Source organism: Danio rerio, chromosome 18 (genome assembly GCF_052040795.2).
Source record: "Danio rerio strain M-AB ecotype USA chromosome 18, GRCz13ab, whole genome shotgun sequence".
NCBI lineage: Eukaryota > Metazoa > Chordata > Actinopteri > Cypriniformes > Danionidae > Danio > Danio rerio.
The window spans coordinates 23996858-24010000 of NC_141038.1; the positions used below are offsets into that span (position 1 = coordinate 23996858).

General features: G+C 33.0%; 1 protein-coding gene and 1 long non-coding RNA gene across 4 annotated transcripts in view; one reads left to right on the forward strand and one right to left on the reverse strand.

Moving 5' to 3' along the window:
• Positions 1-10763, forward strand: part of cfdp1 (chromatin remodeling protein CFDP1) — a 66941-nt gene extending 56178 nt beyond the window's left edge. Inside the window, exon 7 of one of the 3 annotated variants that reach the window (XR_015514408.1) lies at positions 2171-3336. Coding sequence is in view for 2 of the 3 variants with exons in the window: in NM_001100035.1 (NP_001093505.1) it covers positions 10003-10093 (91 nt within the window). In the remaining variant the exon portion in view is untranslated. 3 annotated transcript variants of the gene reach the window in all.
• Positions 2171-6970, reverse strand: LOC147839728 (uncharacterized). Its single transcript, XR_015514950.1, has 3 exons — positions 4403-6970; positions 3957-4094; positions 2171-3875 (listed from the first exon to the last, which is right to left on the reverse strand). It is a non-coding gene; the product is annotated as an uncharacterized LOC147839728 (long non-coding RNA).
• Positions 10764-13143: the final 2380 nt, after the last annotated feature.

The window sequence follows — 13143 nt, forward strand, 5'->3', positions numbered from 1 at the left end:
AAAAGGCTTTAAAAATTAAACACAACCATAATTGAGATCTACACACATAGTTTGTGTTTGTGCTCCGTGGTCATGGGTCATGATTAGATTCATGGTGAGTTATGGAGGAAGTGAGAGCGGAACAAGAGCTTTTCATGGATGTGTCTTGTGTGTGTTTTTTTTTTTTTTTTCTGGAGGTGAGTAATTGCAAAGTCTCTTGGGTTTGGTGCCGCAGCTGTGGCTATAGGTTATCTCAGTAGTTTATCAACTTTGTTGTTGTCTTGTTTTCCTTTGAGTAATATTGAATATTATAACCATCCTACCAAGCCTGTCACCATAGTTTCCCATCCTACATTCCTCTGGGGGAAAGCTGTGCCACAGTTGTGTAATGTTACCCTGCTCCCAAGATACATTTGGTGTAAAAACAAGATGGCAAGATGAGCCCCTGGATTTTGTCTAGAGGGTATGGTGATGTACAGTGACATCATTTGGGCATCCATTGGATATTTTACTTGCTTTCATGTTGTTCCAAACCTATCTGTGGCTTTTATCTATAGCAGGGTCTCAAACTGCGGCCCCCCCTCCTCCTCCTCCCTCCGGCCCGCAACTGACGTCAAAAATATGTTACAATAATAGTTACTTTCGATTTCTCTATGGTCAAGAGTGACACACATGCAGATTTAAATCATTTAGATGTTAAAATATATGTGCGTAAGTGCTCTATTTTTACTAAAGCTCTATTTTTGAAAACATTAAAGGGTCATTGTAATAAGTTTTACATCAGCTATATTGTGTTGTATAAATAGATTTCCATGCCTTACATAGAATTGTATGATGGTAGTGTAAATATGATAATTTTGCTAATATTCGATTTATATGACCTCATTTAATAGATTTTTTTTCATATGTATATTAAGATTTGTAGAAAATAAATAAATAAATGTTCATTAGTAAAATTTGACTGCTCGCTGAATTGAACATCATAGTTTTTACAAAAAAAAGGAAGATATTTAGAAAAACTAATGCCAGTAAAGTCACTAAAGTTACCCAATCTGCTTTCTGATGTTCTTGTACTATCTGTTAAACTTTTGTTAAAGCAACAGTTGTTAGGTATAAAATAATAATAATAATAATTATTATTATTATTATTATGCCTAATATTAAATTCTTACTTAAGTAAATTACTTCAATGTGTAGAATAAAAAACAAAAAAAGAGCTTTGACTGCATATACTCTGGGCAAGAATGTCAGAGTGCATCAATTACATCAGGTTTCCACTTTTTGTTGTACTTGAATGTTTACGCGGCCCTCCCATGAATTGTCAGTCCCTGATATGCAACTGCATCTCAATCATCACAAATACCGCAGAAGACCTAATGGAACCCACATGGACCCAAGATTCTTATAGAGATCAGCCAAGTTTGGTGAAGGAAAGATCGTTGTTTGGGGTTACATTCAGTATGGGGCATGCGAGATATCTGCAAAGTGGATGGCAACATCAACAGTCTGAGGTATCAAGACATTTGTTACATTACAAATCACTGGAGAGGGCAAATTATTCGGCAGGATAGCACTCCTTCTCATACTTCAAAGTTCCTAAAAGCAAAGAAGGTCAAGGTGCCTTTAAAACTTTTGCCTTTCATATAAACCACTTCTGATACCAAATGATCAACTAGAAGTAAAGTTATTATTTGTTGCTCCTAAAACTTGCATAGGCAACAAGACTTTTATCAGGTAGTGTATAATTTTGTATTAAAACCTCAAGCTTCTTTCAAATGTTAATGTACTATACTTGTATTTTTTCTTACTACTGCACATCAGGAATAAAGTTGATGAGCATTAAAACAGTCTACAGTATAATGGGTCTACAGTATAACAGCTTTCTCTGGATGTGAAAACGGTTACAGATATCTACTGTGATCAAATGATTTGATAGACATATTTGAATTGTGGGCAGCATGGTGGCTCGGTGGTTAGCACTGTCACCTCACAGCAAGAAGGTTGCTGGTTCGAGTTGTGACTAGGCCAGTTGGCATTTCTGTTTGGAGTTTGCATGTTCTCCCTGTGTTTGTGTGGGTTTCCTCGAGTCCAAAGACATGCGCTATAGGTGAACTGAACAAACTAAATTGTCTGTAAGTATGTGTGAATGAGTTTATATGGGTATTTCCCAGTACTGAGTTGCAGCTGGAAGGGCATCTGCTGTTTAAAACATATGCTGGAATAGTTGGCGGTTCATTCCGCTGTGGAGATCTTTGAAATGGAGACTTGGCAGAAGGAAAATGAATGAATGAATTAAATAATTAATTAATAGTTGAATTGTGGTCATTGAGAGAAAAGATTTCATGCCTGTTTAAATTGATTTAAATCCTTTTAACAATTAATCATACCGCTCTAAATAAAATTTAAAACGAGTGATTAAAATATGGCAGAATAAACATTTTTTTGGGCCAGCTGCTGCTTTAAACCCGCTGCACATTTAGCATTGATGCTCTGACTTTCTTAAAAGGGCCTGATTCTCCTCTTCTATAATAAATGGATGAAGAGAGCTGTGTTAGTTCTCCATCAGACGGTTGTAGGGAGTGGAACAGTTGCTAAATTAAAAACCTGGCCTGGGGGTTTAAAAATAAAGCAGACGAAATTATGGTCTGCCGCTGTTTCCATATTTCTGTTACTCTGAGTGGGATGTGGTTTAGGAGGAGGGTGTGGAGGATGCACAGACCAGAGAATTGCATGGAGCACAGGCCACTAAGCCTAACTCTATGCCCAAAGGACTGTAGGGGCTGTTTGGAATCTGAGACTGATGTTCAGAGATTTTCTTTTTTCCATCACGAAATGTAGGACGACAAATGCACCCAGATCTGTCAGAGCTCATACAGTTGGTAAACCCAGGGCTTCAAGTCTCCAGAGGCAAAGAGTTGGTTGGGCATCAGAGCATCCTGGGATTGAGACACTAAGGAGACTGACCTTCTGTTGGGATTTGGGGGAAACTGAACAGCCGTATGACAGATTGCAAACACAACAGACAGCAAGCACAATGTTTCTCTAAGTGTTTATGGAACTTAACGGGGTAAAAATAAAACTAAAATAGCTTGTACCATTGTGTGATGGTACAAAGCTGTGTGTGTGTGTGTGTGTGTGTGTGTGTGTGTGTGTGTGTGTGTGTGTGTGTGTGTGTGTGTGTGTGTGTGTGATATATATTAGTGGTGTAACGGATCACAAATCTCACAGTTTGGATCACACTACGGTTTTTGAGTCACGATAGGACCATTTTCTTTGCATCTGTACAAAAATATTACTGCGAAAACCATTGGATTTAACAAACAGAACTAGAACCTCTCATTTTAACAAAAATAAAAATCAAGAAAGAACCAGCTGAAAAAAAAAGGAAAACATTCAATACATAAAAATATCTTAAATGTGCTGATACTGCTAAATATAGAAATCTAACATCTTCTACAAGATATATTTATTTTTAATTGATGTTTCAACAATTCTCACATATCACTTCATGTTTCATTATAGGTGGATCATTTTTGAAAACCTATTAAAAAACGTAAATTAAAAAACAAAATTTTGATGGTGGTTTGTCGTCAATTGGTTAAACAATGAAATTGCTACAACATTCACCAGCATCAAGTTCCATTAAACAGTGATTTTAATCTTTACCATAAACATCAGTATTTATATCTGAGCTATACACAGTTCTCCTAGTACTTCTGTGTTAATATCTCTCGATCAAACACAGATTTGAATGCAGCGCTTTGAAGGATTAATAAACATATGCAAATCATTATCTTTTATTATTTATGTTGCGCGAGTTTGAATTGAGAATTTGAATTCTGCAGCTTTACACTGAATGCATTAATGCAGGCTAAACAAAATGTGACAGAAAACACCTTTAATTAATAAGAAAAGTTCAAAAAAAGGTCCGCAGGTCTGCAGCCATGTTGCCATGATCTGTGGGTCATGTTGCAAACTGATCACAAATCAACTGTGATCCATTAATATATTACAATGCCATATTTACCTGTTCAAAAACATGTAGTCATTTCAAAAACAATAGGATACATATTGTGGTGTACTAAACAGCAGAATGACAAACTATTACGGTAAAACTTGGAATATTTGGTCACACTTTACAATAAGGTTCATTAGTTAATGTTAATTAATGCATTTACTAACATAAACAAACAATGAACAATACATCTACTACAGTATTTATTCATGTTAATGAACGTTAGTTAATACAGTAGTTCATTGTTAGTTCATGTTAACTCATGGTGCATTAACTAATGTTAACAAGCAAGTTAATAATGCATTAGTAAATGTTCAATTATGATTAATAAATGCTGTACATGTGTTGTTCATAATTTGTTCATGTTAGTAAATGCATTAACTAATGAACCTTATTGTAAAGTGTTACCGAATATTCTGCGGATTGAGGCATGGTGTAATACCTAGTCTTACCTACTCTCTTGCAGATGAATCGCAATGTGACCACACCTAAAGTTTTTTTTTTTTTTTTTTATAGTGTCCATTTTTAAATTGTTTTTTATTTTGAAACCCTTTTTATATTTGATATAAATAGGTTAGATTTAGTTTGTTCACTTAATGGTTTTGTTAGTTTTCAAATAGTTTTTGTTTTGTGAACACAGTTCTATTTAGTTTTTATATATTTGATTTCAGTTTTAGTAGTTCTACTTTAGCAGGGTTAACAGAATATGTCTAATGCTGAACAAAGCAAAGTTTAAGGTTTTCACATCTTATGTTTATGTGTCTACACCTCTCTTAGTGATAAAAATTAAATAATTGTTTGAACATACATAACAAAAAACTTTGTAAATGTAACTTAAACTTTAAGTAAAAATCAGAGTAAAGATATTTTTGTATATATTCATACTCTTGATTATATACTGCAATGTATGTGTTTGGCTATATCAAAGTCAGGTCTACATTTCTCTCAACAGCCACATGCAGGGCAGATTTGCTTTGCCACAGAGCAAGTGCGTATTAATTCTGAAACAATGACTTCTTTTTTGCTGATAATTATTATTCGGTTAGTTTTTTTAGTTTTAGTTTTTGTAATTTTCATTTAGTTTTTTAGTTTGTTAATTTTTAACTTTCATTTCAGCTAACCAATCATTTTCTTGACTGAAGGTTTTTGTCTTAATTCTAGATTTGTTTATCAAAATAACCTTGGTTTTACATCAACGGTTGTTGATTGTGTGGATTTTGTTGTTGCGCTCAAAGGGCCTGTTTACACCTGGTCATTCATGTGTTTTCTCTGATCAGATAGTTATCTGATTTGTAAAAACGATGCCATTTCCATTTGCTCACATAATGTGTCTCCACTAAATGAATATGAATTCAATAAAACCCTGTCCTATGCTAATTTAACTAAGTTACGTTACGTTATTTACAGAATCATAAGCTATATTTCTTACAAATCATTTCATATTCAGGATATAGGAGGCTTTGTATTTCACTCATTAAATGCTGTCATTACAGGCTAAACAAAACCTTTTTTTTTCTCATACAGATAAGGGCAAGACATCATTTTAAACTGTAAATGGTTTACAATAATTTGTGTATAATACTCTACTGAAAACATTACATTGTGCCTTTTACAAATTAAATGCTATATTAAAAAATAACTATTATACTACAAGTGCATGTAAAGGCTGTGTGTATATGTATATTCAGATATAAAGCTGTCATTTGATATTATTTTAACTAGTTTTATAGCTTGATGGTTAATGGCGTTTTGCATCAGCATGATCTGACTATGGCATATAGAATAGAACACACTCTCACGCGTTTACTTTTTCATTTTGGAAGGATAAAAATTGACATGTGGTTTAAAAAACCTGTCTAGTTTCATCTGGAAAATATCCCACACCACCTCCTGGAGGAGTTTGAGAAATCGGATTTATATCCATCTCGAATGCATTTCAGAAGGCATTTATACCTGTCTTTTTTTTTACAATCAGATAGCTATCTGATCCGAAATAAAATCATGAAGTGAACATGTGTAAACAGCCCTAATTATGTACAATATTAGATGATTGGGTTATCATATATATAGGATTTAACAATATGAAGTCAAAAAGTATGCATGGATAAATAGTTAATTAGTTTTACTTCAGCATTTACTGTTAAAAAAGTTGGATAGAGGTGGATGTCAAAGTGAACATGATTTATAGGATCCATTTAATGCCACTGTGTTGAATAAGTCGGTGTTTATGTTTGCTTTACAGAGATGCCATTGTTAGGACTTCAAAGAAGACACAAGCAATCATTTTTGCCCTCTGTCTTCTTTTCATCATTGGCAAAGGCGTGATGTGATCTCTAATAAAAAGCTCAGTCTCTGCTCCATAGCCTCCCATGTCTGTATTGAGTGCACTGAGGGTTTTCCTACACACACTGCTCTCCAGAACAATTCATTTAAAGCTTTGTGTAGGAGATGCCCTTCTCTGCTGATCATAAGCCAACTCCCTGAACCTGAACCCAGACTATTATGAGGGAAAAACCACAAGAGCAGATGATGTCAGCCTGAAAGAGCCATTTTATTTCCTTTGTCCTCAGCTTCTGCTTTTACCCTGAGTACCGGTTGGTCTCATAATGACAATAAACAGGGAGGCTGACATGCACCTGTAACCTCAAACATATAATGTATGCAGTTTCCTAAAGCCGATGTTTAAGGTATTTTGCCTTTTGATCGTTTTTAGCTAGCATTTATGACTTTTGGATCCTCACATAGAGAAGATAATTTTTTTTAGATCATACAATTTAAGGAATTGTGCTGATGAAAAATGTGTTGTGTTTTTTAGAATGCAATAGTCGTCACATGCAAAAACACACAATATGTAGTTTCAGCATGACATCATGATGTGTGTTCTGCAGTATTTTTATTGCAGAATGATTTCCATTAGGGATCATAGTAATTGAGCAGGAACCACAGTATGGAACGCATGTGATTTGTGGATTAATTAAAAAAATAATAATACTAAAAAGAGTGAAAATGTAATGTTTTTTAACACTGTTTACTAAAACATTTAATGTTTGTGTTAGAAGCTATGACATTTGTAGCTGTGAAGGTCCCGTGAAGTGCTTTGAAATAAGCATTTTTATTCTATGCTTTACGTAAGCTTAACCGAAACACCCCCTTTTTTTTAAAAACAACCAATAGTGTTTTGTTTTATCACAGCTCTGCCAGTGAGAGTGGTTGAGATCAAGTGCAAAAAATGAAAAGCAAATGAGAAACATCTTGAAGGGGGCGGGGCATGTCTGATACTAGAAAGCATTTGATTGGTCAAGGTGTAATAAGAAACTGTAGTGTGATTTGACGTGAGTAAAGTCGTTGATCCATTTGGGCAGAAGTGACAAACTACAAGCTTTACATGTTTATATCCGTTTAATATCTCCTAAATGCAAAATTTGTCACTGTTTTTGGGCACACTAGCTTATACTGTAGATATCATAAAAACTAAATGATACAAAAAAAACTAAAACAAATTAAGTTAATTTCACGGGACTTAAAGAAAGAATTAAATTTATACAAAAAATAATGCAATGTTGTTTTAGATTAGATTTCTGAATAAATTCAGAGAACCCAAAAGAAGAAAAAAATGTGTAGTCCGTTTGTAACTCTATTGCATTATATTTATCTGTGATTAAAATGTCATTTATTATATTGCATGCAGAAGCAGTCCCCTACAAAATCACCCAATCTTCCTAAAATACTGAATTATTTCATTATTTTTAATAAATCTGTTCAAGCCATCTGGTGAAATTGTGCTCATATTGCCATTTGTAATCGGGAGAAAACAAAATATTGTCAGACTTTTTCAATATTATACAGCCATGTTTATAAACATAGTAAATACATTATGAATATTGATAAGTTCTAGAAGGACAAATGCAGTAGAGGAGTAAAATGTGGAAAAGCCTGTGCTTTACAAGGCTGTGTTGAACCTGCTGCAGATGTAACTATATGTAGAGAAAATAAATACACTAGTTTGCGGTCAGTTTTAATTGATTTTTTTCATGTTTTTTTAAAGAAAATTATTCTGTTCATGAAGGCGGTATTTATTAAATGTGTTTATAAATAAATGGTTAAATACTTACAAAAAAATCAAATAACTACTTACTGTATTTTCGAATGAAATTATTACTCCAGTCATTATTGCTTTTATTACTATTACAAATAATAAAAATAATGAACATGACTCTGAGGACTGGAATAATGAAGCTGAACATTCATCTTTAAAATCACTGGAATAAATGATTAAGTTAAATTATATAGTAGTTAATTTTATTAATTCATTTTATAGTGCAATAACATTTCACAATTTTACCATTTGTACTGTATTATTAAGTAAATATAGCCTTGGTGAGCAGGATAAGCTTATTTTAAAACATTAAAAAATCCTACTGTCCCCAAACTTTTGACCGGTAGTGTATGTTTGTGTAGTTTGAAGTCTGATGTTTTGAAAAAAATATATGGGATCACTAACTTGATCAATTCTTGGACATTTTCAAAAAAATTGACAACAAAGGACAATAAAACGTAGCAGTTTTTTAGTGGTTCCAAAAAAGTTATAGATGTGGAAAAATATGAATACAAAAACTTTACAGGTGCAATTAATAGGCTTCACTTGATCTTGAATGGGGTCCTCCAACTATTTAATGCTTTTGTTGAATTGCAAATTGTACATAGTGTCACACTAGAGGACAAAATGTATCAAGCTCCTATATTTTTAGAAACATATCGATGCCATTTACAAAAATAGCCGCTTTTAATATTAGGCCTTTATTAATGGTTTTATGATTTTCTTTTTAATTTAAAAGAGCTGTAATTTGTTTAATTATTCCTGAGACAGTCATATACAGTTAAAGTCAGAATTATTAGCCCCCCTTTAAATTTATTTTTTATTTTTTTTTTAAATATTTCCCACATTATGTTAAACAGAGCAAGGAAATTTTAACAGTATGTCTGATAATATTTTCTCTTCTGGAGAAAGTCGGCTAGATTAAAAGCAGCTTTTAATAAAAAATAAAACAAACAATTTAAGGTCAAAATTATTAGCCAGTTTAAGCTATACTTATTTTCATATAGTCTACAGAACAAGCATCGTTATACAATAACTTGCTTAATTACACTAACCTGCCTAGTTATCCTAGTTTCCTTAGTTATGCTTTTAAATGTCTCTTAAAGCTGTATAGAAATACAATATCTAGTAAAATATTATTTATTGTCATTATGGCAAAGATCAAATAAATCAGTTATTAAAAATGAGTTATTAAAACTATTAAATTTAGAAATGTGTCTGTACGTTAAACAGAAAATGGAGGGAAAAAAATAAACAGGGGGGCTAATAATTCTGACTTCAACTGTATTTATTCATAATTCACTGGGTGAATAATTTCAGCTTGGACTGTGTGTATATAATATCAATGCAATGAAATTAGACCCCATCACTACTTTTATTGTATGCACAAAAACAGAATCCCTCTTCAAAACATCTTTGGTGTTCTACAGAACAACTAAAGTCGTGCAGATCTGTTTCAACATGAGGGTGAGAGTTTTTGTAGTGCTTCACAAGAGCAAACCTCTTATGACAGGTAATATCATCGGGAAGCTAGCAAGCCTAAAAAAAGAAACAAAAACATGTGCAAAATCACTTTACCACCTGAGTGGCTTAAAAAAGCTGACATTTACCAACACCCCACTGTCCTCGCTCGGCTCCGTTAGACTTCATTCCAAAACACAATGGGGAAACCGCAACAAAAGCACTGAAGGATCCTTTAGAAAAGCATCACTGGAGATGAGTGAGGAATAACAGTTGCAAAAAAGAGAATGGTTTCCAATGTAAGCAGCTATTGAACGCACACAGACACGAGAAACAGAGAAAGACTCAGTGTTTGTGTCTTGTCATTCTAGCCAAGGCGATGTTTGAATTCTCTTTATTTTTTCCTCCATTATCTCAGCATTCTCACTGTCTCTTCTATATGTGTCTGCAGGTACGTGGAGCGAAAAAACTTCCTCGAGCGAGTGGACCAGCGCCAGTTTGAGCTGGAGAAAACTGTGCGTCTGAACAATATGAAACGGTGACAAGAGGAGAGAGCAGACACACTCACTGATCAAAACACAGACTGTCACATATGCACACTGCATACACTCATGCTTTTCAGTATTTTTTCTTAGCTCCTTAGTCCTCTGAAATCTGTCTGAATTTATATTCACATGTAAATTTTGTTTATAGAAGAGCTTTTTTTTTCGGATTCTACTTTTCTTTTGTCTAAAATTGCATCTCCACATCTATCATGACTTCTTTAATAGCAAAATCGGCTCAAGGTGTGTGTGTTCTTCAACAAATGTCTCCAAAACATTTTAGAATCCACTGAAATACATCTTATAGTTGACATTTAAAGTGATAGTTCACCTAAAGTTGCTTATTCTGTTATCGTTTACTCATCATTCATTCTAGATTCATTCAATCTCACCTTGCTTCTGTTGAGCACATAGGAAGACATACTGAAGAATGTTGGTGGAAAAAACAGCCATTGACCTCCATTGTGTTTTTGTTCCTACTATGAATGGCAATGGCATGTTTGACATTCTTTTCATTCTTTAGAATATTTTGTTTGGTGTTCAACAGAAGAAAGATATTTATAATAGTTTGGAGCCATTTGAGTGTAAGTAAATTAGGAAATGTTTGTTGTTGGATAAATGATCCCTTTAAGGGTATGAAGACATCAAGATCTAAATAAAAATGTTCTTGACTCAGATCAAATGAGTTTGTTTTGAAAGTGAGGATTTTTTTTAATGTTAGCATCCATTTTGGATCTTTAACTGGTGCCGACTATATACTAGGGTTGTCATGATACTGGAATTTGGTACCAATCAGTACTGACATTTGGGCTCAACAGAAAAAACTGTGATTGGCCGTGAAGGTCATTAGTTTACCAAACTCACAGCTGTTTACTGAGTGTAAACACAGATACAGGGACACTGAAGAGTCGTGTCGATCAGCTGGTTTGTCTATAAGCTGACATACAAGCGATGAATCGTGACTTTGAAACGCTACAATGTTCAAGTATCGCGACAACCCTATCATATACAGGCATTTAGGGACATTGGTCTTATATTCAGTTGTAAATGAAATGTCCTGGTTGTTGTTTTTTATGTACACTTGGTACTGTCTTGAGAAATTATTTTGCTAAGAGTTGATATGGTAATTACCCCATCGTCATTTTAATACTGTTTCATTGTCTGACAGGAATAAATCGTGTCATTGGGTATGGACACTTTCTTTTTAAACGAACCGTGTCTTGCTGTTAATTACTTTGACCTAGTAATTAATGGTTCCACCATCTCCCTTAGGGTTGGCTTTCCTCTTCCCTATCCCTGTTCTGGGAGTTCAAGCCCCCCTTTATGACCCATAACGCTCTTTTCTTTTCTTTTTTTCCCTTGAAATACCATAGGAAAGGGATCAGCAGGATTTAAGTCACGTTTATCTGAATCACTGTAGTGAATCAAGCATGAATTCTTCCCCTTTTCAAAATGGTAATAATCTTTAAGATCTTTTATACCATTTTCCAACAATGAAAATCCTGTAGTTGCAGAATTTCATCATTTGAAGAAATGTGGGCTGCTTAACCACTTTAAAAGGTGTCATGAGTGATTGTTAGTGCATTTCTAAGCAGTTTCGAGGGCTTTATGGGTGATTTGCTCAACCTCAAAAGTGCATGTTTTAATCCTTATGATGAGCCCATCTTTTGATATGGCTCGGTTTCTTCTTTCGTCAGGTGTCTGTGATATTTTTTTGGTGTGTGTGTGTGTTAAGCTCATCCTTAAGGCAAAATGATAAATCAGATAAGCTCAGAAAATAAATGCACATATCTCTTGTACAATTTGAAGTATCAAGGTAGCATTTACATGTTGATGTTTAAATTGATTTATGAGATAAATCAATACATTTAATCAGCTAATAAACTAAAGTGACAATAATTAAAACAAAATTGTAGGTTTTTACTTAACACGAATGGCTATTTTGAGTTATGGATATAATTATTTAATACCATTAAATTGTACCATGTTTTCTATGTAACACAGCAGTTTCATATTCAAATTTAGTATGCAGCTTAGATGGACATTTGTGAGAGATTTGTATAAAAAGCAATACTAAATACGGTATCCAACACAAAAAGGTTTAATTAAATTCTAATAATAATATGAGTTTACAATAGACAATTTTTCTACAGCATTTAATAAATTTAGTCAGTTAATTTTCAAATATATATATATATATATATATATATATATATATATATATATATATATATATATATATATATATATATATATATATATATAATTATTTTTTTTTATAAATATTTTTTAGAATATTTTAATACATTTTCTAATACAGGGTGTTCGCAGGGTCTTAAAAAGTCTTAAATGTCTTAAATTTAATAAATAACAAAGCAATGTATCCCTTTGTGTTATCTTTCATTCATACAAAAATTTTGTATTGCCTCCACAATAAATATACTTTTAACAGTGTTAAACTTGCATTTAAAAAAATATTATGTTGAAAATAATTTATACAACTAAAGATTTCTTGTTTTGACACGTTAAAGTATGTCGCTAAGAAATAATTACATTTGAATTAAATTTTTTTTTTGCAAACAATAATTCATTAGCCCAACCTGGCAATTAGAAATAATAATTATTAGTGTAGCCCTGTATAAGTCTAAAATTTCTTTCTTAATGGTCTTAAAAGTGTCTTAAAAAGTCTTAAATTTGACTTGACGAAAACCTGCAGAAACCCTGTAATATTTTTTCTAATATTTTTTCCCTGTTGGTTAAAGTGGAATTATTATGCCCCTTTTTGCAAGATGTAAAGTAAATCTCTGAAGTCTCTAGAGTGTGTTTGTGAAGTTTCCTCTCAAAATACCCAACAAATAATTTTTTATAATTCTTTGAAACGGCCCCTTTTAGGTCTTGAATCAAATTGTGTTGTTTTGGTGACTGACACTTTAAATTTAAATGAGATTATGCTCCTTTTAAACTAGGGTGAATCTACAAATGTCTATGCTTTAGCACAGCAGCAGCTTCAAAAACAAGACTAAAGTTATTTCTGTAAAAAAAGTGAACAT